We start from the raw sequence: 26,236 nt of genomic DNA, 5'->3' as shown, positions 1-26,236 counted from the left end.
CAGAAGGAAAGGGAAGAATAAATAATTAATAAGTTGCATGTATTTATGTTTCTATTTCTTGTCCTCTTCTTTGCATTCCTAGGACCACTGCTTTATTTCCTTATATCTTGATTACTGGAATAACTTTGTGTTGACCCTACTTCTCTCCTTCTCTTTCTACTCTGTCCTACATGCAGCTGCCTGAGTAATTTGATCGGCTTCAGTGACTATCTATTAATCATAAAATAAACCTCAGACTCCTACTATGGCACTCAAAGGCTTCCACAATCTGATTCCAACCACAAATACAGGTTTCTCTGTATTTTCCTTCATGAACTCTGTTCCAGCCAAATTGTTCCAAAATTTACCTCTAAATTTTTCTGTGCCTAGTTTAGCAATAATTTGTTAGTTTTTTTCTCCTATGAAAAAAGAAAGGAAACTAAATATAGTGTTCTGATTACCCATATCTGGAATATAATTCTTTGTCCTATAGGACATTGTCCTGTAGGAGTCATTGCTATGAAACTTTCTCTAGTATCCCACTCTTTCCCTTCATTTCTTTACTGTGTTTTTTTTCTCATAGTAATAATACCTTGTATATTTCTAATTTGGATTATTGTTATGGGCCAGAACTTGAAACAAGGTGCTAAGTCACTGGAATTGATAAAGATAATGCTTATGTACTGAGTTCACACCTTTAAGAGAGTTCGTGCATTAGTTCACACATAAGAGTTCATGCTCTTTAGAGAGCATATATAAGCTAGGAGCCTCAACTAGGATTGACTTGGGGAGATTCACAAGCCCACTCTCTGGGAGGCGGAGTCAGATTCATTCCAACTTCCACTTTTGTGCTGGCTGGATGCTTGGGATTCGGAGGGAGCTAGAGGCTGAAGCTGGCTGAGGCAAAAGACTAGCGTCAGGAGTTCCCAGAACCAAGGAGAGAGATAGGTCTCTAAGAAAGTTAACTGGGCTATTTTTAAGGAGACAATAAAGGATCTGGATTTTAACTTTTGGCTGCATTTGAGGTAATTATTGAACTGAATGAAAGGAAGCCTGCTCCCAGAAGCTCCCCAAGAAACTTGCTCCCAGAGAACGATTATATTTTGGAGAAGAGAACATTACAGATTATATTTATTTATGTCCTTGTCCTAGTTCCTTACCAAATTGTAAGTGTAAGTAATCTAGTCATCTTTATATCACTAATTCCATGAAAATGATGAAATTAAACTTGGTAGAATGGAAGAAAATGAACTTGGAACCTAGATACTGGGGTTCCAGCCTTGTCCCTGACATTAGCTGTCACTTCAGTTCCCTGGATCTCACTAATACACAGGGAAATCAGCTCAGTGTTGTATTGAAATTATGTTCATATTGCTAATGAAGGTAACATTCATTTTACCTTTTAAAACTGGTTCTGTTGTTTCCCAATCACATCTTTTCCAACAAAAAGTAACAAGGCCTAAATGTATTCATTCCTCATTATTAAGGTTTTGCCTTTCTTCTGTGTATGGGTGAAATTTATAGTTTGTTAATTGAATTTATATTTATTTATAGATGTCACTAAGAGGAGCTGCACCAATGACAGTTGTACATCTTTCTGGAGAACAAGTACAGAGTCAGGGGGTCATCCAGACTGCTCATTCGTCTTCAGTAATCCACCCCCCCCAAGTACAGACAGTTCAGGTAACTAAAAACTTGGTCAGTATAGTATAGAGTATAAATTTTTGTCCTTAAATCTTATCTAATATTATTACTGTCTTCTTATAGTATTATAAGTAGTTTGTTATGTACTTAGAAATTAGATAGTGTGAGAAGGGGAAAAATTTTTTTTAGCCTCTATTTGCAAATTCACATTAGATTTATTATCTGCAAGGATAAGTGGGTTCAAATTTTAAGGGAAATGATAGATCTTGAGAGAAGGAAATATGTAGATCCATTGGTGGAAGGTTAGTCAAAGCGGGGAGGTAAAGTCAAGTATGGGCAGGTTACAAGATAAATAGCACTTGTCTCTCCCTTTCCCTAAAGATCAAACCTATACTTGTTTGTATGTAAAAGTAAAATTTAAAAAGTAAAAGTAAAAAAAGTCTTTTATTATAAGAGAAAGTGGGGTACAGACATATGACAGATCAATGAAGGGTTCTTTCTTGTCTAGCTAAAAATTAAAACTTGGTGACCAGGCAGACAGGAAAGAACCCAGTAGGTTCTTTTTTTAAAGGAGTCCTTTCCTTTAGTGCCTTGATTAGACTAGGCTCTAGACTGGGATACACAAAATAGAGTAAATTCTGCTGCAAGGAAATAATAAGGGTGCAGGCGAGTCTGTAGTAAGGGCATAAAGAATCAGTACAAAGTAATTTGGGGATGAGGGGGAAGAACATTAAGAGATCAAGAAAGACCTTCTGTAGGAGAGGGTGTGACATTGGGGAGCCAGAAGTCAGGGTGAAGATCAAGAATCAGGAACAAGTCAGATTGTGCAGAGGTTTGGAGGGAAGAAGAATGTCCTATACTGGGAACAGAAGACAGGCTTATTTGACTGGAGTTTAGAGAGAATGCTGTTCAGCCAGTTGGGAAAAATTTTGAAGCTAGATTATGAAGAATTTTAAATGCCATATACAGAAGTCTGTAAAAGTTACTTTGACATTTATGGGGGAATGGATTGAGAAGCAAAAAACTGAAAGTAGGGAGATCAGTTAAGTGCAGGCTTAAGGTGAGAAGACCTTCATTAGAGTGGCAATTGTGAGTAGGATACATGAAAGCTCTGAAAATGATGGACAGTCAATAGCACTTAAAACTGATTATCAGAAGTGAGGAAGAGAGGAGAGTTAAGGATGATGCTGAGCTTACAAACTTGGGTGACAAGAAATAGTATCGTGGTGTCCTTAACAGGAAATAGGGAAGTTGAGTAAAGTGTGACAAATTCTGTTTTGGATATGTTCCATCTGAGGTGAATGGCACGGATGAATACGCGAATGAATGAAAGAAAAATAAATTATGAAGCATTTAACCATATGCCAAGCATCTGTAATCAAGAAAAGCTCAAGGAGTTCACTCTATAATTCAAGCAGACAAAACATGTAAGAGTTCACTTACTTTCAAGGCACTGAAAAGGCTTAGAAATCCTAAGGGTGTGACATAAGTGTGAATGACAAGACCTCCATCTTAGGGTATGTCACTAGACAGTGCCTGTAAATCTGGAAGTCTTGGTGGCAAGTCCTGTTGAGCTTCCATCTAACCCAGTATAAGATAAACTCCCAGTTCTTCTAAGTAATGTGAATAGCTGTGTTCACTCAGCAGGGTGAGGAGCTAGTAGGAAGCCTGCCCATTGGCATTGGAAATGAGGCGGGAGTAAGCCTAAAACAGAACCAGTTTGAACAGAGAAAGATTCTGGGTTCCTTCTGCAATGGTAGGGAATAGGGGGAAGATAATGATCTAACCAGGAGTAGGAAGTAGGCAATTAGCAAGAAGCATTTATTGTGTTTACTAAATACCAAATACTGCTAAGTGCTAGGGACATACAAGCAGAAAGATAATTCCTGTCTTTGGATAGCTTACATTCTAATGGGAGAAGACAGTATAGAAAAAGGGAAATGAATAGGTGAAGATACTTTAGAGACATAGTGTTGAATTCAATAAAATCAGAAACAGAACCAAGAGAGGAATGGTTCCTCCCCAAAATGGAATGTCTGAGAGGAACCTATCAATGGGAGAATGGGGCCAGCATGCAGAAGTGTGTTCCAAAGTGAGTTGGCAGCCCAGGCATAGTGGCAAAATCTGGAAAGTCAGAAGCAGAGAGAGACAGGAAGGAAAAAGTTAGGGGAAAAGGCTACTCACCCTACAAGTCTTGCTTTACCAAGCCCCCTGAATGGGCTCTGGTTTGCCTGGGATAAAGGAAAAAGACAGGCCTTACAGAAATGGACAGCAGACTGTGGGAATTTAGAAGGCATTTAGTAGAGGAGTTAGTTAAATGTATGGAAGTTATGTAATCATGGAGGGAGTGGAACATTGGTGATGATCCATAAAAGAAGAAGAGTAAAGGAACAAGAATCAAGAACCTATAGCTCTACTTAGGAGCTCCAGAAACTTTATTTCTTTAAGAATGGTTTCCTGAAGAAAAGGCAGTAAAGAATAGTGGTGAACAAGGACTTAAGTTTTCATTCTGTCCCCAGTAGAATTATTAAGAAGGAATGAGCAGTGCCCTTTGTTTTTTACCTTTTGCAATTTGTTTCCAATGTTCTATGATTTCCCAAAAGCTATCAAGCCTTCGCTCTTCTTTTGCAGCCACTGATGGATAAGTAAGGTGTCCATTTAAATGCATGTTATGTTGAGATCTGTGTAATGAATATCCATTTGACCTTTCCTATATGACTAGACATTCCAGACTATTGAGGAATTAAAGACTTCTTCCAAGTGATCTGGGTCATTTTTTCCAATAAGCATAATAGCATCCACAAACAAGAGCATTTGGAGAACTTCATCATCCACCAGGAACCTCTCTGACCTAAACCCTGTGATGAAGTCTTCTTACACACTGACAAAATTTTTGATCATATCATCATAAATCTTGTTTTTATGCCTTGATAATATTTATCAGAGGATCATTGAACAGGGTTATTTCTGTCTTGACATCTCCCATGGAATCCTAGCATTATTATCAAGGTGTAATGAAAGACACCCTGCTATAAAAAGAAAAACAAAAATATTAAGGCAGTATTTTGTTCTATTATATAAAATGCTTTTCTTTTGGAGGGGAGTGGTGAACACTTAGTTCAATGAGACCTTATTTTCTACATCATGCAGTTCATTGAAATCTTGTAAACATATCCCTTTTGAACATAACTTATAAAAACTTAGTGGATCCCTACCAAATACCCTCATCAATGAAGTCCTCATCTTTTATAAAATGACTTTTATAAAGATTTATACATCAGAATATAGGCTTAGAGGTCACTAGTTATAGATGGTTACCTGTTTTCCAGTGTTAATCTAGTCTGAGAATGTTCCTATACCTTTGTTTTCTTCTTTTTATATGGCTCCATTACATTCTTTTTCTGTTTATATTATACTTGACCTAATCTGCTTGCTTTTGTTTTCTTTTTAAATACTTCAGAGGCTATGATATGAGGGTTCAAAAGTAACAGTTCCAGGGACAGTTAGAAGGGACAATGAATAGAGCACCAGTCCTGAAGTCAGGGGAACCTGAATCCAAATTCAGCCTCAGATAGTGGCTGTATGATCCTGGATAAATCATTTATCCTTAAAGAGAGGAGAAAAAGTAATAGTTCCATTATTTTTGAATGATTTGTTAAAATGGCTTTTATAAACCCTTTCTATTCATTTCCTTTTTATATTTAAAAAAAATCTTAAACAAAAAGCATTTCTGTACATATGCCAGAATTTAAAAAGAAAATTATGAAACTGCAAATCTATTTATCACTTACTTTTTTTATTTTATTTTTTTTTTTGCTGAGGCAATTGGGGTTAAGTGACTTGCCCAGGGTTACACAGCTAGAAAGTGTTAAGTGTCTGAGACTCGATTTGAACTCGTGTCCTCCTGACTTCAGGGCTGGTGCTCTATCCACTGTGCCACCAGCTGCCCCACACTTAATTTTTTTTTTTTAAGTATATAACAAATGTTACTTGTTACTTTCAAAACTGCCTTTTTGCTTCTTTCTAAACTTCGTTTAGTTCTCTTCTGTGCAATTTTTAAAAATTTACAATAACTTTCTTTGTTTTTGGTTTCAATATTGCTAACCTACCTTTCTGATAACTTTGACACTGTTATTCTCCCCTTCCGCTCCCCCCCTCTCCCCCATCCCGTTACTTTTTTCTCTTTAGGTTTTTAGGATACTATTCTTCCTGGGTCTTCCCTTACTTCTTTATCCAATTCTTGCCCACTAACCATGGGTTACTGTACTTTTTTCTGGATCCTTTTCTTTGTCTCTGTATACAGTTTCACTTAGTGAACTCAGTGCCTCTTGATTGTTTTCATCTCTATATGGTCATTCTCAAATATGCTTACCTACTAATAGATTTACTTAGCCCTATCCTCTCTGCTCATCTCCAGATTCATATCTAGCTGCCTTTCAAACTTTTTGAAGATGTCCAATAGATATCTTAAGTTTAACATATCTAAAAACAAACTCCCCTTCCCTCCCCCAAAAAATCCTTTCCTCAGTTACTTGTCAAGGGTAATGCTAGCTTTCCAGTTCCCCAGATTTATAGCCTTGGTTTCATCTTAACTCCTCACTATTTCTCCATCTACATATGCAATCTTTTACCAGGGTCTGTTGGTTTCTTCTTTGTACTAATAGGTGCTTAATAAATGCTTATAGATTGACTGCCCCCATTTCCTTTTAGCTCCTCAGTTTAATCAGTTGAATTATGCAATAAGTAATGTGAAGATATGTATAGAATACTTGTATTTGCCAATATGATTTAATACATAGAGCTGTTATTATTGTGCCTTATTGTTTTGGTCTTAGAGGAAAATATTTATTAATTGACATCACAGGAAGCAATATGTTCTTGTAAATAACAGAAGATGACGACATTATCTTAGAGAACTTTCTACTGGAGAATATTTGTAGATAATTAGGATAATATGCTATACATCTCCAATAAATAGTTATTTAATTATCTTATTATATTATTATTATATTCGTTGTCTTAATATTGTTTAAAACAGTACCACATGTTAGAGTACAATTTCATGTCTGTTAAACATTTCAAAAGTACTTTTTATAATTTACAATTACTTGCAACTACATAACATTTTCATTTTATTTGCAAACTTGATACAGTCATCGATGGATGCTTTAATGATAAAATATTTAGAGTAATACAAATTTCAGAGGAATTAGTTAGGGGAACATATGTCCTTAGAGAATTTTTAGAAAACTAGTAATTTTCTTTTCTAACTTGTTAACTTGGTGTAATTCCTGAAACTGTATCACAATAGAAGTCGTTTGGTTGGGTTTTGGACATATATATATGTATAGAGATATAAGTATACATTAAAATACATATCTAGATATTTCATTAATTTGCCTTCCTGAATTAAGTTGTCCTCAGATTGTTACTGTTTAGATTCTAATATACAAAAATCAAATAGAGTCATGTGAGTGCATTTGGAATTGTATCTAATTGTTCCAAATGTAATAATATGAAAATTTTAGGGAAATTAGGTCTTATTAGAACCTTCTTGAATATTTTCCTTGTATCATCATACATTTTTAGGTATCATCCTGGTCAGATAGTGAGGATTCTCAGGATTCATCTGATAGCATAGGCTCTTCACAGAAAGCTCGGGGGATTCTGGCACGGCGTCCATCTTATAAGTAAGTATTGCTTCATATGGCTTTTCATTTATTAAGTTCCGAAAATTGTAAGAGTTGTAAATTTTATGTAGGAACTTGTATTATGAAAATTAGTCAAAACTTAAATTATGTATAACTATTATAGTCACTGTTATTGAAGTGTTTTCTTTAAAAGTCTCAGAAGAGCATTTATGGAAGACTAGAAATGATCAGAAGTAAGCAGTGTAACTGAAAGTTACAGATTCATCCAGATTCATCATTAAAAATAAAAGCAAGCTGTGCATAGTAGAGATTTGCAGTTTCTTGTACAGTCTTTGTTTATGGAAAAGTCTATTTTATTTGATAAATTTTTAAGATAATCACCAGGCTTAACTCTAAAGAAGAGATTTAAAGGAAAAAAAGAAGTAAATAAGCATTTATTAGTAAATGTAAAATGTAAATTAGTAATTTATTAGTAAATGTAAAAAATGCATGCATTATTTTATTTTTCACACCACCCTGGGGACTTGGTGCTATGTTCTCTTCAGAGGCAGACAGGTAGCACAGGTGTCTTAAGGTCAGATTTGAACCAAGGTCTTCTTGACTTTAGGTCAAATGCTTTCTCCACTTTGCTTTTTAAAATGCAAAACCCTGAAGGGCAAATAGATGCAGACAGTTGTACCATGGAGTTATATGCATTATCTTCAGACAATTAATCAGAATGCTTTCATGTACTGGGAATGAGGTGCACATTAGAGAGAGGAACAGAAGGACTATTTCATTTCTAGTGAATAAAAATCTCAATGTAGAGAATTGCCAAGAACTTGTTTTGCCTTAGAAATTGAAGTGGCATTATTAAGGTTATTAGACAATGCCTTGTGTTAATAAATTTGAGTATTGTTTGGGGACTTAGACGTGCCTTGTGGCAAACTTTCAGCTGAATAGTAAATTGGTAGTTGTGTTCATGTTTATGGTTGTTTTATGATTGATTTTTCCACTAATTCTACAGTATTTAATGTGTGGCAGATAGGAATGGGGAATGAATTTAAAATTGGCCCATGCAGACTTTTATTTCAATGAATTAGTCTATGAACTGCAAAAAATTTAGAGCCCCTGTGACCTATCAAACATGAAGTTAGTTTAATAAATTTACTAAGTAACTTTTGTAGGATCAGAGAGAGTTTTTTTTACTTTAAATTATAGCTATTTTGTATTTATTGCGAAAGAATTTGGACAACCATAGCACTTAAAAAGTAATTAAAGGAAATGGGAGCTATTATTTAGCTAGGAAATGAGAGTATTTGTTGCTAAGTGTTAAAAGGTGGAACATAATAGCATAATACACAGAACACAGTGGCTGTCTTTAAGGAGAAATCTTTATAGTTCGAGGGCAAATCTTGGACTAATAGGTAGAAATTATAGGTGGATTAAAAATTTAACAAGAACTTATTAACTTATTTAACTTAGAACTTTTCGATAATTAGAAAAACTACCTGAAAATGGAAAGGACCACTTTGTGGGGGGCACTGAATACCATATTATTGGAAATGTTGAAATAAAGGCAAGATGAAGTTGTAAAGGGATTTCCCAAATTGGGTGATTAGAGATTAGATTATCTTTGTCTTATTTATTTGACATTATCTAAACCTCTATGAGATATTCTTTGTCAAAAGTACCTTCTTTATTACAGTACTGATAGTATATTTCAGATTATAAGTATTGCTGACCCTCTTTCCTGTTTTCTCTCAAGAGTTATTACTGGGTACTCTGTCTACTATGACATTAAAAGTGAAAAAAAAAAATCCAGTGTTTTACTGAGTCTTGTAACTATTTGTTACACCCTGGGGGCTTGGTGCTATGTGCATTTAAGGCCTTTACCATCTGCCTCCAGTTTCACTTTCTCTAGTTTCCTGAATCTCAACCTGAAAGAACACATTGACCCTGAAGCTCATACTACCTTACCCTCCTCTGATTGAGAGGGTAGACAGAAATGAGTTACTCCCAATCCTCCATTTCAAGAAGGTGCCCAGGGCAGCCCTTTCATTCTTGTTTCTCTGTACTTTTCTGGGTTTCATCAAACCTTCTTCCATTCCTCCTTGTCAGTTTTTCCCCTAGAGCCTCTTATGAATAGTAACTGTCTTTTGCCTTTTTTTGTATCCTCAACATAAGGTCAATGCTTGACTCTTAATAGGTGCCTAATAAATGTTTATTGACTAACTTTTCAGACTCTTAATACACTCTGGGGCTGAGCTAACCTTTTAGCTATTCCTTTTATTTGATCTCCCTTGGTGCCTTTACTCTGGATGTCCTGCATGCCTGGCATGTACTGCTTACTCATTTCCAGTCTTTAAAATCCCTAGTTTCTTCAAAGCTCAACTTAAGCTTTTCCAGGTCCCACAAGCTCTTAGCTGTTCTCCCCTTCCTTCCCGATAACCACATATCTGTTTTGTATGTGACTTCTGTGCACTCTATCTTCCCCCCAAAAAGGCTATTTCATGTTTGTATTTGTATCCACTTAATAAGTACTTAATTAATGTTTCATTGGATTAATAGTTTGCATTTCTTTTGAATGCATTTATTCATATCCTTTAACCATTGGGAATGGCTCTTGACATTATTTCTGTAAATCCCCTACATGTCTTGTACATTAGCAAATTATTGAGAGAGATTTGATGCCAAAAATTTTTTTTCATATCTATCCTACCTGTATTAATTTGTTTGTGCAAAAGCTTTCAAATTAATGTAATTGAAATTATGGGTTTTATGACTAATATGGAACTATATTTAAAATATCATAAATTATATATGTATATACATTTATTAAATGTCAGATTGTTTGCTGTATTAGAAAGGGGAGTGGTAAAGGAGGAAAGGGAAAAAATTGGAACTCAGAATCTTATAAAAATGATTGTTGAAAACTATCTTTACATGTAATTGGAAAAACATTGCTATTGAGAAAAAAATTTTTATGTGTTTTCTCATTTGGTTGAAAGGTACCTGATCCTTTTTTTTTTTTTTTTTTTTTTTTTTTAATGATTTAATGGAATTTTTAAATATTCTGGTCATGAATTCTCTGTTCTGAGCTTAAAGTGGTAGATGGTATAATTTGTTGGTCTAAACATAATTTCTACTAAATTGTTTCTGTTTTCCCAAAAGTTCTTATAAAATAGGCCGTTCTTCCCCAAGTAGCTTATGTTTGTATCTGCAATACTTAGTACAGTACTTAACATGTAGTAAATGCTTAATAAATTCTTCTTTTCATTCCAACCCCTTATTTTTCAATTTAAGAAAACTTATTTCATGTCTGGTCTTCAGGTGGATATCACTTAAAATTTTTTATAGATCTGAATTTGACATGTAGAATAGTCTAATAAAAATATTATTAAGGCATACTGTAGCAAATTTTCATATTATACTAACAAAATTGTGTGAAGTGTTACCTAGTTTTAATACTTATAAATAAGCAGTGATGAATAAATAGAATTCTTTTTTTTTTTTTTTTCCCACAGAAAAATCTTGAACGATCTTTCTTCAGAAGACACTAGAGATAGAAAAGGGGACGAAGAAAACCCTGGAGTTTCAACAGTTACATCTATGTCTGTCCCAACTCCTATCTACCAGACCAGTACTGGACAATACAGTATGTATATGAAGTTATTCTTCCATCAGAAAACCAGTTACATCATGTATCTTGACTTGCACATGAATTGAATTTAAGTGAGGCAGAGTTGAGAAAGTTGGCAACCTCACTCTCTTCCCAAATCATCAAAGTTCAGTGGCAAGGCAGAAGTCGGGATGACTGGCAGTGGCCTGAGATGCATATGAAATTGACATCTAAACTAGACCTTTTTTGTTTGGGAGGAATCAATTTGTTTTATATGGTAGATTTTTCTTATCCTAGTTATTGTTGTCTTTAATGCAACCAAAAACTGTTACCTAGATTAGAATGTGGTAAAATAAGTAGAATGAATCTATGAAAATAGGTTCATTAGCCTTAGATTGAAGCCCTTTCTGTAACTGACTTCTTGTAGAACTTTTATATTTCTGCCATTCAATTTTTGGCAGGTTATCAACCATTCAGAATCTTAGAATTTTTTCAGGGTGATTATTTGTAAGTAATAACACATATCTCCTATGTGCAGAATCTATATCTTTTTATTTACAAAATTGGTAATTTTTTCCAATATTGACTCTTGTAAAACCTTCTGTTCCAAATTTTCCCCTCCTTCCCCTCACTCCCTCCTCTAGATGGCAGCTAGTCCAGTTTATGTTAAATATGTTAAATTATATGTTAAATCCAATATATGTATACATATCTATACAGTTATTTTGCTGCACAAGAAAAATCAGATCTAGAAAGAAAAAAAAAAACCTGAGAAGGAAAACAAAAAATGCCAGCAAACAATAACAGAAAAAGTGAAAAGTTTGCATTTATTTTCAAGGCAAATTGTTAATTTATAAGAGATCCTCTTGATGTGCTAATGTACATGTACTAACATACTAATTACTACCCTGATTAAATAGCTATTAATGAAGACAGTTCATTAGATTGGAAATAATCTACTACTTGGCTGTTAATTCTTTACCTGCTAGTCCTTTGATGGACACAAACTGTGATGCCTATGTACATATGTAGAGAGCAAGAAGAGGGTTTGTGTCTACAGGCCAGTGATAACTACATAGAAATACTTGAGGGTTAGGGTTGGGGTTATATTGAGGATTGTTAAGGTAAAAAGAAGAAGGAATTTAAAAATACCATGGTAGAAATAACATTTTAAATTTCCCATTCCCTTTGTGAAACTTTAGAGTTTTATCTTTTGACACTGAAAAGGAATCAACAATGTTTAATGCTTTAAGCCATATCAAATTATAAATATATATATGTAAGTTCTCTTGCTGAGTGAGGAAAATGAGAATTACTTTTATTTTTCTTTAGCAGGTCAAATTTGGGAAGGTTTTTTTCACCATCACCCATTCAGGGAGTGAAAAAGTTCAGCATTCATTGTAAGAGAGCTCCATTAAGCCCATACTTGGGTTAGAATTATTAAACACTTCCTTCTAGACCTCCTCTAGTCAGTGGATAGTCAGAGACTAGATAAAATGTCATGGTGCATAAATAATTCTGTTAAGTATGGATTTGAAAATACTTGAAAACAGTTTGGGCTTAATTGAGTTAATCATTTTTCATAATACTGTAAAATTATAAACTGAGGCCAACCTATAGAAATTATGAAATACAGGGATCTAGAATCAATGAGGTTTTACTATATTGTAATATCTACTAGAAAAATTAAACTACCTGTTTTGTTTTCTTCCCATGATTAAAGTTGCTATTGCCCCAAATGGAACATTACAGCTGGCCAGTCCAAGCACAGAGGCAGTACAGGGGTTACAAGCATTGACAATGACAAATGCAAACAATACTCAACAAGGAACAACAATTCTTCAATATGCACAAACATCTGACGGACAGCAGATACTTGTCCCTAGCAACCAAGTGGTTGTACAGAGTAAGCATACTTTATATATTTCACATAGCATTACCTCCAAATAGTTTTGAATATACTTTAATACTCCTCCTTGTAACAATGCAGCTGCATCAGGAGATATGCAGACTTATCAGATTCGTGCCACACCAGCAAATACTAATCTTCCACAGACAGTAGTGATGACATCTCCAGTCACTCTAACATCTCAGACGACCAAAACAGATGATCCACAGATGAAAAGAGAAATAAGATTGATGAAAAATAGGTAAGTGCTATGGAATATGTGATTGGCTTTTTTTTTATATATATATAACTTTTTATTGACAGAACATATGCCTGGATAATTTTTTACAACCTTGCACTCACTTCTGTTCTAACTTTTCCCTTTCTTCCCTCCACCCCCTCCCCTAGATGGCAGGCAGTCTTACACATGTTAAATATGTTATAGTATATCCTAGATACAATATATGTGTGCAGAGCTGAACAGTTCTCTTGTTGCACAAAAAATGGATTCAGATGGTAAAAATAACCTGGGAAAAAAAACAAAAATGCAAACAGTTCACACTCATTTCCCAGTATTCCTTCTCTGAGTGTAGCTGATTCTGTCATCATTGATCAATTAGAACTGAATTAGATCTTCTCTTTATCAAAGATATCCACTTCCATCAGAATACATCCTCATACAGTATTATTGTTGTTAATGATCTCCTGGTTCTGCTCATTTCACTCAGCATCAATTCATGTAAGTCTTTTCAAGCATCTCTCTATTCCTCCTGCTGGTCATTTCTTACAGAACAATAATATTCCATAACATTCATATACCACAATTTACCCAACCATTCTCCAATTGATGGGTATCTATTCATTTTCCAGCTTCTAACCACTACAAAAAGCGCTGTCCCAAACATTTTGGCACATACCATTTCCCTTCTTTAGTATCTCTTTGGGATATAAGCCCAGTAATAACACTGCTGGATCAAAGAATAATGCACAATTTGATAACTTTTGGGGCATAATTCCAGACCGCTCTCCAGAATGGTTGGATTCATTATGTGATTGACCTTTAATTAAATTTTAAAATTACTCAGAACTGACATTGTTGTTGACACAGTTCTCAAAACTTTTGGGTCTCAGGACCTCTTCTCTTAAAAATTATTGAGACAGCTACAGTTCTTTGCTTTATATGTGTTTTATCTATCAATATTTACCATATTAGAAATTAAAACAAACTTAATTTAATTAATTAATTAATTCATTTAAAAATAATAGTCATACATCTATTATGACATGTAAGCATATAATGTTTTATGAAAAATAACTTCTAAAATTGTTTTAGATATTTTTGAAAATCTCTTTAATATCTGGCTTAATAGAAAGCAGTTGGATTCTCATACCTGCTTCTGCATTCAGTTTACAATATTTTAGTTGAAATATATGAGGAAAATCTAATCTCACCTGAGTACTGTAGTTGGAAAAGAGTAGAGTATTTTAATAGGCAAACAAAAATCTTAAGTATTATTATGAAAATTAATTTGATTTCAAGGACCCCTGGAAGTCCATACTTTGAGAACTTTTATATTAGAGAATTGGTTGGAATTTCATGCCAAATTTATTTCATTGATTGTTGTTGGGTCACATTTGATTTATTTGCAATGAACCACTGAGCTCTGATTATCTCTACATTTTGTAACTTAGAACATTTAACATGCTATATTTTATTTCCCATGCTATCTTTTTTCTTTCTTAATTAGCTATGATTCTGCTAACAGAGATCACTAAACACACATTTTGTTAGAAATACTACTTCTGTGATTGCTTTTTTTTTTTTTTTTTATAGCACAAATATGGAACTTAGTTGCATGAACAGGCTGAAAAATTTTCTTAGTGAGAAATTATAGAGAAGAAATGGTGTTAAGTCATTCATTAGGAAAACATATGGTCATAAAATAAAAGTAAGCCAGTCACATAGCATGTATGAGAGAGAATTGTTTCATTGACTGTCTATTATATTCACAATGAATGAGATCCACTGGGTCTCTTCTGCTTTATTGGCACAGTCACGCAGTTTGTGACAAGAATTCAAGAAAGTAGCCGGGTGCTCCATGGTGAATTCATGAGAGGACATGGACTCAAACTATGCTGTCTGCATCATTGGAGGGAGGTTTCTTAATGACCTCCCCCTCTTCCCCCAAGCTTTGTGTCATTTGCACACTTGATTAGCAGCTTTTAAACAAGTCGGTGCAATATATTAAAGAATGAGAAAAGATCCCTCAAGTTCACATAAATCAAATAACATCCATTTCTTTGAATCTGGTTTAAAAGACTTACTAAAATGAAGATATATATAGGGCAGTGAATAGAATACTAGATCTGGAGGCAGAATTTAAATCTGGCCTCAGACCTAACTGTATGACCTTGCGCAAATCACTTAATCCTGTTTGCCTCACTTTTCTCATTTGTACAATGAACTGGAAAGGAAATAGCTAATCACTCTAGTATTTTTGCCAAGAAAGTCCCAAATGGAGTTATGTCAGACACAAGTAAACAACAAAAATCTAGATTATGCTGTCAACAACAAAACAAATGGCATTCTTATTATCAAGCAAACATGTCAAAAAAGACACGAGACAGAATTCTTTTTTTTTATCTCCTTTGACATTGCATAGATTCCAGGCGCTCTTCACAGGTTTTTCCTCAATACATAACATCACCTCTTTTGTGCATACATTTCTCTGATAACATTCCCTATGCCATCTTTCCTCTACAATTCCTTGTTGTTCATAGACTTTACTTGATGTCTAATTTGTATCTTTGTGTAATGTCTGGGCTAGCTCTCTGGAGGGCCTCAGGATTAGCCCAAGTCCTTGTCCTTTAGATGGAGAAGTAAAGGAGGCAGGAGAGCCGCCATATGGCTGGTCCAAGATGGAATCTGGAGCCTGATGGCTAAGCCTCTGTGGCTTAGAGCTGTTCCTGAAGGAGCTTGGCCCAGAGAGTCCTCTGTGATTCCTTTAAATGTAGTATGATTATGTCACTACCTCACACAGAGCATGTATAACCACACTTGAGCATGTGCCAGCTTGTCAGGAGAGCCATCACATCATCATATTACCTTAAGTATATATGTACTTGACTAGAGTGATTACATCAATAGCTAGAGAATTATTATCTCATCAACTATACTGAATCTTAACTACCTTTTCAGTGTGGTATATTTTTCCTGATATCTTTTGTTTTAGAACACAGGTGGTCATGCCATCTCTGACTGCTCAGGAAGGTGAGAACCTCAAAAAGGAGGGCTCTCAGGGCTCTTTTAGTGATGGGTACAATCAGTGATGTAACCACCTGATGTTTCTTGGATCTTCTCCTTTGTTTCAAGGGTCTTCTCCATCCCTCTCCGATGGAGAGAAGAGAAGATAACCCTTCTGTTGGGTTATAAAACCTGTCTGTTGGAGCCAGTGCATCTTTATCAAAAATCAAAAAGTTAATTGTATAAACAGCTAAATTTAGAAGTTCTATAGGGTTACCTGTGGCTCCCCCTGTCCTTTGTTTTTTGAGGAGTGTTTTTATGTCTCTGTTTGTCTCTATTATTGCCTGTCCTTGAGGATTAAATTATATGCCGGTGGTGTGTAAAATCTGATACTGTGCACAAAGGTGTGCAAAATGTTTAGAAGTATATGCAGGACCATTATCTGTTTTTATTGCTTGTGACACCCCCATGATTGCAAAAGCTTGTATAAAGAATTCAGTGACCACTTGGGATGTCTCTTTTGCTGCTGGTATTGCAAAAGTAAATCCTGAAAAGGTGTCTACTGCAAAATGGATAAAAGACAACCGAAAGATTTATAATGGGTCACATCCATTTGCCAAATTTCCTTGGGGCTCAAACCACGAGGATTCTTCCCTGGAGGGATCATAGGAGCGTGGAAAGAAAGGCAAGCTGTACAGGCTTTTACTATGCTCCTAGTTTACTATGCTCTTTTGTTATCCCAAATTTTAAAAAGCCTGATGATATTTAGAATGAGATTCTTGGGCTGCCTGAAATAAAGGAGTATTGGCTAACATCTTGAGCATGTGCCAGCATGCTTAAGTATATGTACTTGACTAGACTGAATACATCACTTGACTATACTGAATTTTAAGTATACCTTTTCAAAGTTCCAGCCCTCTACACCTCTGCATTTCCCTTTGGGTGACTTACAACTTTAATTCTTTAGAGAATGTGATTATTGTAGGACTTTGGCCATACAAAAAATAGTTAAGAATATTGATTTTAAAATAATGAGCCTTTTCTTTTTTTGAGGGAGAAATTTGGGATCACTAAAAATATTGAACGTTTCACAAAGGCAAATACATATCATTATCATATTTAATTTAGGGCCCATCTCAATTGTCCATAATAATGTCCTTGAAGTTAATTTTGTCTTCTTGTTTTTATTTTTAATTATAGAGAAGCTGCTCGAGAATGCCGTAGAAAGAAAAAAGAATATGTTAAGTGTCTGGAAAACAGAGTTGCAGTTTTGGAAAATCAAAATAAAACTTTAATAGAAGAATTAAAAACTTTAAAAGATCTCTACTCCCATAAAAATGTTTAAGAAAAGTTAAACAAATTTTATGGACTTACCTAAAAATTTAATTGATTTTTTAAAATGGAATTTTAAAAACTAAAAGGTCAAAAATGAAACTTTTAAAACTGGGAGTTGCAGCATAAAGACTAAAAGATTTTATTTACAAGGTGCTGGTGATAGTACCTAATGAAAATAAGAGGACTTCAAGCAAGCTTCTTGCACAACTGGAACCTCTGTTGCAATTAACATTAACAGTTGTACCAGAACGTGGATTTCAACAATTTCCCAGGTAGTACTTATCAACAGAGTTTTGCAATTGAGACTATCCATTAATGGAAATCTTATGTGGGATTTTTAACCAACATTCTATTTGGTATAGATTTTCATTACTTACTAGGTTCTGAAATGTGCCCTTTTTTGTTTGTATAAATATTTTTTCAGTCACTATTCTAAATGACAAATTTACAAGAAAATCTAATGCTTTATAAAATGTATAAATTATGTGTACTTTCTCAATTGTCAAGTCTTTAAAATGATCTTTTGAAAAATGTTTGTTTTGTAAGAAGTTTAGGGGAGAAAAAAATAGAACAATCGTTTTTCAGGTTTTGTCTTTTGAGATGTCCAAGCCATGTGAACTGAAAATGAAACTTTCAAAGAAGTATTCCAATCATTTTATAGAAACATGTCAGTAAACTGGACAAAATAGTATAAACATTTGAGAATTTTGAAAAATAGTAATGATTTTGCTTTTTTGGGGTGTGGTGTAACTTTCTCTAAATGTATCATAATAAATCATGTGCTGATTCTGTATGCAGCTGATATACATTACTTATTCTACTGTGCTCTAATAGAAATGTTTACAAGCCCCTAAAGTTATTTTAGAGGATTTTTAAAAATCAGCTCAAGATACATACCAAAGTATTTTTCCAAGAGGGTTTTTTTCCCTAATCAAAATCTAATGTAGGGCATATCAGTTTTAAAATAATGCAATTTTAAAACAACTATTCATGTAGAAAATATTTTGTGAAGTAATAAATGGTACCTTTGTAAGAAAAAAATGACTATTTTTATAGCTAATCTTCATAAATTCTAAAAACTGTTTTTATGCATATTTTATCTGTTTATATGGTTTTTAGTAAAAAAAAAATAGATATTTTTGTCTCAGATTATCATTTTTATATTCTCATGGGGAATAAGGTTTTCTGAATTGCAAGTATTTCAATTATGTGCATTTCTGTAAAATTAACTGGAAATCGCAAATACGCTGTCATTAGTACATCAGTACTTCTGTAATCAAACTACTCATTTTTGAGCTTACCTACAAAAATATTATCATGTGTACCATTTTGTCTTATTCCTATAAAAATTAAAGGGCATTTGAGATAATCAAGACTGTTGGTTGTAAAAAAAAAAAAAAATACAACTTGGGAGAAAAAGTTTAACCATGAATGATAACCAATTTCTTTCTTCTTATGGTTTATGGTTTCACCAAAAGTCATGTTAACTATTGAAATGCACCTGTTATACTAGAAACAATACAAAAACTAAACAAGACATGCTTTTGGAAGGTCTAGATTAGAAAAGAAGGAAATGCAACTAGAAGTTTGCAAGAGCAAATTATTACATGAGCTTGAAGAAAGTCTTACCCAATCATGTCAGTGAAGTCTTCATGAACAAGTTGGTATTTGGGCTGCCTTTGAAGTGATAAATAGGATTTCAGAAAACAGAGATTTGGGACAAGGGATAGGAAATGGCATGAAGTTACAGAGGAAGATGGGAAGGATACATATATAAGATGTAGGATAAAAGGGTTTGGATAGCTCCAAATTGTGCCTGACCTTGAAGACACACTCCTGACTGGCCCAGGGTCATGTGCTAGTGAGTGCCAAGTGTTTGAGGTCTGATTTGAATTCAGGTCTTCCTGACTCCGGTGCCAGTGTGTCACCTAGATGCTCCTCTTTAAGGAGTTGGGTTTGGGAGTTTTTTTGTGCTCTGTTTTGTTTTAAATGAATTGATTATGTCAGTTTTGTTACATCAAGTCATAGGCATTAAGGATCAAGTTATAACTTTCTGTTATATTTGATTTTTGTTATACTTCAAAATTCTCTGAACTGTCACAGATCTATTAAAGTAGTAACATGGCTAATATATGAATATAAGCCAAATTGAAGGCAAAGATTTACTATATAAATTGTTGAAGCAGTCCTCAGCAAACAAGTTTGCAATCAGTACACATCACACTGAATTTTACATGAATCTGTGTAAGTCCTACATTGAAAGGTGATATTTTACACAAGGAATCATACTATTCCAAAGTGCTTTTTGCTTACATAATTTGCAGGTGGGTTCCACTATTGAAAAATTATTAATAGAAGAATTATACATTTTATGTATTATTTTTTAAGTAAAGTCAGTGCTGATCATCAATTCTTTCTGGTGAAAAGTTTAACCAGTCAGAAACCAAGAAAAATATTGTGGAAAACAAATTTTAAATTTAATAAACATTGTAGTTTTCGTGTCTGAAGTTATTTCTACATCATCACAAAAACTGATTTAGTAAGTTGAGTGGGAAAAACAAATCAAACACACTGCCAACATTTTCTAAGCATCTTTCCCAGATACTGTTGTAGGTGAATCTCAGAGTGCTTTTTGGGCTGAAGCAGCAGTCATTGAAGAAGGTTTACTTGCCAAATATAGCTAAATAAATATAAACTATGTGGTCTATAATAGGAAAATATGGATAGCCTTTGTGGAGAAGATAGATCTTGAGACAAACCTTGTGAAAGAAGCTAAAGATAATAAAGAATTCATTCTAGACAGGAAATGGGGGAAAAAAAAAAGGGTGACAAGCAAATATGTTTCTTGAAAAAAAGGGAATTCGCATGGTCAGACCACTTAAGAAATATAATTTAGCATCTGTATGGAATTTGAATTAGAGAGGAAGGAGACGAAATACAGGAAGACCAAGTTGCTGCCTTTTTTTTTTTTTTTTTTTGGCTGAGGCAGTTGGGGTTAAATGACTTGCCTAGGGTCACACACCTAGGAAGTGTTAGGACCGAGCTTCTTTTGAACTGGAGTGTACCAGAATGGTGGCTTTGTGAATTGAGAAACAGATGTAAAAGTAGAATTTGATAAGATTGATTGAATATGAAGGCAATGGGGCTGGAGGAATGAAGACAGGGTTGTAGGTGAATCCAAGATTGTAAACATGGAACTGGTGATTCTGTTAATAAAAATAGGAAAGTTGTCAATTGTTTTCTCTTCTAAATTCTTCCCTTTCTACCTCCTTGCCCACTTATTTGAGAAAGTAAGAAATATAATGACCCATGACATTTGAGGTCATGCAGCACATTTCCATGTTAGCTATGTGATTTAAAATATATATATATACTCGAGTCAACATGCAGAATCCATCTGTTCTTTCTCTCAAGGTCAATAGCATTTTTCATTGAAAGTCCTTTGGACATATAAAGGACTGCTTGCCATCTAGGGGAGGGGGTGGAGGGAGGGAGGGAAAAAAAAAATCGGAACAGAAACGAGTGTCAATATAAAGTAATTATTAAATTAAAATATATATATATATATTAAAAAAAAGAAAGTATGTATATATGAAAAAAAAAAAAAAAGAGTGCTTGGAATACCAGATACATTTTTCTTTAAAAAAAAAAAAAAAGAAAGAAAGTCCTTTGGAATTGTCTGGGATCATTGTATTGATTATTGTTACTGTGTACTGTGTTTTGGTTCTGCTCAGTTCATTCTGCATCAATTTTTATCAGTCTCCCAGGTTTTTCTGAAATTATCACCTACATAATTCATCACAATGGCATTCCATTACAAATATACCATACTTTTTTCAGCCATCACTATTAATGGGCATCTCTTCAGTTTCTAATTCTTTACCATCACATAAAAGCTGCTATAAATATTTTTGTATAGTTGGATCCTTTTCCTTTTCTTTTTAATCTTCTTTTTAACCTACTAGTAGTTAGCAGAGTCAAAGGGTATACATAGTTTTATAACACTTTGGGCATAGTTCCAAATTGTTCTCCATGATGGTTGGACCTATTCACAATTCCATCAATAGTGTATACATTTCCCAATTTTTCTGCATCCTTTCCAAGCATTTGTCATTTTTCCTTTCCCTCATGTTAGCCAAGCTGGTGAGTGTGAGTACCTTAAAAGCTGTTTTAATTACATTTCTCTTTTAGTGATTTAGAGCATTTTTTATATGACTTAACAGCTTTGATTTTTTTTTTCTCTTTGAAAACTGTTCATACTCTTGATCAATTGTCAATTGGGAAATCTGTTGTAAATTTGGCTCATCTTTAACTATTTGATAAAAGAAACCTTTATCAGAGAATCTTGCTATAAAATTTATTTTCCTACTTTTCTTCCAATTTTGACTACATTTATATTGTTGCCAAAACTTTTTAGTGTAATCAGCAATAGCCATTTTAAGGCTTGGAGAGACTTATGTGAACTGATGCTAAGTGAAGTGAATAGAACCAAGAAATCATTGTACAAGAAGATTATGCGATGATCAGTTCTGATGGACGTGGCTCTTTTCAACAATGAGATGATTCAGGCCAGTTCCAATAGACTTGAGATGGAGAGAGATCTGCACCTAGAAAGGGGACTGAGAATTGAGTGTGCATCAAATGTGTATTTTCACATTTTTTGTTGCTTGCTGACCATTTTTCTCATTTCTTTTTCCTTTTTGATCTGATTTTTCTTATGCAGCATGATAATAGTTGAAATGTATATAGAAGAATTGCACATGTTTAACATTGTATTACTTGCTCACTAGGAGAGGGAGTGAGGGGAGGGGAGGGAGAAAAAAATTTGGAAAACAAGGTTTTGCAAGTATTAATGTTATCTTTTATTCATGAATTTTTCCACAATCTGTAGATCTGAATAGTGATTTTTTTCCCCAAGCTCATTTGCTCATTCCCCCCATTTGCTTATGATATCACTATGTCTATATCATGTACCCATATGTTGAGCTAATCTTGGTATACAGTGGGAGATGTTGATCTATGCTTGCTTTCTTTCTTTCTTTATTTGTTTATTTTTATTATTTTTTAAAAAATAACTATCGACAGAACCCATATCAGAATAATTTTTTATAGCATTATCCCTTGCACTTACTTCTGTTCTGATTTTTCCCCTCCCTCCCTCTACCCCGTCTCCCAGATGGCAAGAGTCCTTTACATGTTAAATGGGTTACAGTACATCCTGGATACAATACATGTGTGCAGAACCGAACAGTTCTCTTATCGCACAGGGAGAATTGGATTCAGAAGGTATAAATAAACCAGGAAGAAAAACAAAAATTCAAGCAGTTTATATTCATTTCCCAGTGTTCTTTCTTTGGGTGTAGCTGCTTCTGTCCATCCTTCATCAATTGAAACTGAATTAGCTTTCTTTATCGAAGAGATCCACTTCCATCAGAATACATCCTCAAACAGTATCATTGTTGAGGTATATAATGATCTCCTGGTTCTGCTCATTTCACTCAGCATCAGTTCATGTAAGTCTCGCCAAGCCTCTCTGTATTCATCCTGCTAGTCATTCCTTACAGAACAATAATATTCCATAACATTCATATACCACAATTTACTCAACCATTCTCCAATTGATGGGCATCCTTTCATTTTCCAGCTTCTAGCCACTACAAACAGGGCTGCCACAAACATTTTGGCACATACAGGTCCCTTTCCCTTCTTTAGTATCTCTTTGGGGTATAAGGATCTATGCTTTCTTTCTGCCAGATTACTTTCTAGTTTTTCCAACAGTTTTTCTGAGATAATAAGTGCTTGGCTGGAAGCTCTGTGTTTATTAAATATTAGGCTATTATTCTCATTTGCTTCTTTATGCTATAAATCTAATTTATTCCATAGATCAGCCACATTATGTTTTTATCCAGTACCAAATTGTTTTGATAATTACCTCTTTATAGTATAGTTTGAGGAATTTGTTGTTTGTTTTTTCCCTAGCTCTATTAAATAATTTGGTAGTTTCATTAGTATGGCAATGAATAAATAAATTAAGTAATAGTATTTTCAGTTTTATTTTTACTATCTTAAACTACCCATTAGCAATGAATCATTCAATCATTTCTCTTTGTGAAATGGCCTCAATCATCTCATGGTTGAAAAGAGCCATGTCTATCAGAATTGATTATCATATAACCTTTTTGATGCTATATACAATAATCTCCTGGTTATGCTCAATTCACTCAGCATCAGTTCATATAACTCTCAAGACAGGCTCCCCTGGAATCATCTCACTGATGGTTTCTTATGGAACAATAATCCGTAACATTCATATACCACAACTTATTCAGCCATTTCCCAATCAATGGACATTGACTCATTTTCCAATTTTTTGCCACCGCAAAAAGAGCTGCTACAAACATTTTTGCACATGTGGGTCCTTTTCCCTCCTTTATGATCTCTTTGGGATATAAACCCAGTAGAAATACTGCTGGATCAAAGGGTATGCACAGTTTTATAGCCCTTTGAGAATAGTTCCAAATTATTCTCCAACTGATTGGATCAGTTCATAACCCCACCAACAATGCATTGGTGTCCTAGTTTTGCGATATCTCCTCTAACATTCATCATTTTTTTCTGTCATCTTAGCCAATCTGAGAAGTGGTATCTCAAAGTTGTCTTAATTTACATTTTTCTGGTCAATAGTGATTTAGAGCATTCTTTCATATGGCTAGAAATGGTTTCAATTTCTTTATCTGAAAAGTGTCCATATCCTTTGACTATTTACCAATTGGAGAGTGGCTTGAGTTCTTATAAATTTGAGTCTATTCTCTATATATTTTAGAAATGAAGCCTTTATCAGAACCCTTGAATGTAAAATTTTTTCCCCCAGTTTATTGCTTCCCTTCTAACTTTATCTGCTTTGGTTTTGTTTGTACAATTTTTTTTTTTACCCTAATCAAAATTACCTATTTTGTGTTCAGTAATGAACTCCAGTTTTTCTTTGGAATTCCTTCTCCACAGATTTGAGAGGTAAACTATCCTTTGTTCTAATTTGCTTATAATATCATTCTTTATGTCTAAATCATGAACCCATTTCAACCTTATCTGTGTATAGGGTTTTAGGTGTGGGTCAATGCCTAATTTCTGCCATACTGATTTCCAATTTTCCCAGGAGTATTTGTCAAATAGTGAGTTCTTATCACAAAATTGGGATTGTCAAACACTAAATTACTATAGTCATTGATTTTTTGTCCTAGTTTCATCCTATTTTTTTTGGTAATGCATCTAGTTTATCCCCATTATTGATAATGCTTACTTTTGGTTTTAGATGAATGCTACTTGACATTTTAGGAAAAGTTCCATATATTTCTATGCTTTTAAAATTTTTTTTATAAGAACAGGTGTTTTGTCAAATCTTTTTTGCATCTGTTCATAATAATTTGTTTTTGACAAGTAGCTTTTGGAGAAAAAATGATTAGTTTGGGATGTATTGAATTGTAGAAATTAGTATCACATCCAAGTGGAGCTTTGTCATTTTTTAAAATTAGGTAATTAGAAATGTTGGAATACAGTTTGTGGTTGGGCTGAGGATATACGGGGAATTCACTTGCATAGAGGTGAAAATTGAATCCATGTGAATAGAGGAGATGACCAAAGAGTAAAGAGGAGTAAGAACAGTTAACTGCAGGGTACTTAAAGATAAAATAAGAGAAAGGAACTGAAAAGTGCTCAAATATGTAGAAAAAAAGAAGTCAGAGGAAGAGAGAATATCAAGTACTGTGGGAAAAATAAATAGACTAGACAGTAGTTATTAATGACTTAGGAACATAACAGTTTCATTAGAGTAGAAGCTTTCAGACTTTTTAGTGTCAGGACCTCTTTACATCCTTAAGAATTATTAAGGACCTTCTCCAAAGAGATTTCCTTTATGTGAGTTACATTTATCAATACTTACCATGTTAGGAATTAAAACTGATAATTTAGAAACATTTGATAATTCATCTTAAAACATTTATAAAAATAATTTCCAAAACAAAAAAAAGTAGTGATAAAATTTATGTTATTGTTTCACATAGTTTTGTAAATTTCTTTAAGAGTCAGGCTTCATAGAAGGTAGGTGGATTTTCATACCTACTTCTTCATTCAGTCTACTGAGATACCATTTTGATTGAAGCATATATAAAAACTCACACAGACAAATAGTTGAAAAGGGAGGAAGCAGCATATTTAGTTAAGAAAAAAAAACCTTTTAGGGTAATTACAAAAACAGTTTTTTCTTCAGACCACTTTTCTAGGACCCTACAATAGTGATAGGGAGAGTAGCCAGCATGAGGAAGGGTTAAAGAGTCAAGAAGTGGGGACCCTGAATGTAGGCTAGAAGTTGAGCATCAAACAGGAAATGGGTTTGTTTGAGGATACAGATAGGTCAATGCAAAAAAAATTTTTTTTTTCATTTCATTCCTATTGGACCCATTATAATCTCATTTGGAATTATTCTATTAAGAGATACTGGAGTGGGTTACCATTTCCTTTCTTATAGCTCATTTTTATAGATGAGAAAACTGCAATAAACAGGGTTAGGTGATTTGCCCAGGGTCACACAGCTAAATATGTCTGAGATCAAATTTGAACTCGGGTTTTCCAGACTTCAGGCCTGGTGCTCTATCTTTAGTGCCAACTAATTTCCCTTTTATTAGAGATTTAATTATATCAGAACAAGGAACTAGAGCAAGAGAGGGGCCTGGATGTTGTGTCCTGCTTTCTAGAGTTCCCATGCTGGAATGACGAATGTTGGAGGGGATGTGGGAAAACTGGGACACTGATACATTGTTGATGGAATTGTGAATGGATCCACCCATTCTGGAGAACAATTTGTAACTATGCTCAAAAAGTTATCAAACTGTGCATTATCC

At 34.1% G+C, this 26,236-nt stretch overlaps 1 protein-coding gene across 2 annotated transcripts in view; it reads left to right on the top strand.

The window, feature by feature from the left end:
- The window catches only part of ATF1 (activating transcription factor 1), a 34,206-nt gene extending 14,357 nt beyond the window's left edge, over nt 1-19,849 (top strand). The window contains exons 3-8 of one of the 2 annotated variants that reach the window (XM_051963696.1): nt 1,534-1,662; nt 7,213-7,313; nt 10,781-10,911; nt 12,599-12,781; nt 12,866-13,025; nt 17,208-19,849. In XM_051963696.1, the coding sequence (XP_051819656.1) occupies nt 1,534-1,662; nt 7,213-7,313; nt 10,781-10,911; nt 12,599-12,781; nt 12,866-13,025; nt 17,208-17,352 (849 nt within the window). In that variant the 3' untranslated portion in view covers nt 17,353-19,849. The remainder of the gene's footprint in view (nt 1-1,533; nt 1,663-7,212; nt 7,314-10,780; nt 10,912-12,598; nt 12,782-12,865; nt 13,026-17,207) is intronic. The other variant, XM_051963697.1, reaches the window with a different exon arrangement.
- Nucleotides 19,850-26,236: the final 6,387 nt, after the last annotated feature.

This window comes from Antechinus flavipes, chromosome 5 (genome assembly GCF_016432865.1).
Source record: "Antechinus flavipes isolate AdamAnt ecotype Samford, QLD, Australia chromosome 5, AdamAnt_v2, whole genome shotgun sequence".
NCBI lineage: Eukaryota > Metazoa > Chordata > Mammalia > Dasyuromorphia > Dasyuridae > Antechinus > Antechinus flavipes.
The sequence above is the reverse complement of the archived record's forward strand: the minus strand, read 5'-3'. Positions and strand labels throughout refer to the sequence as shown.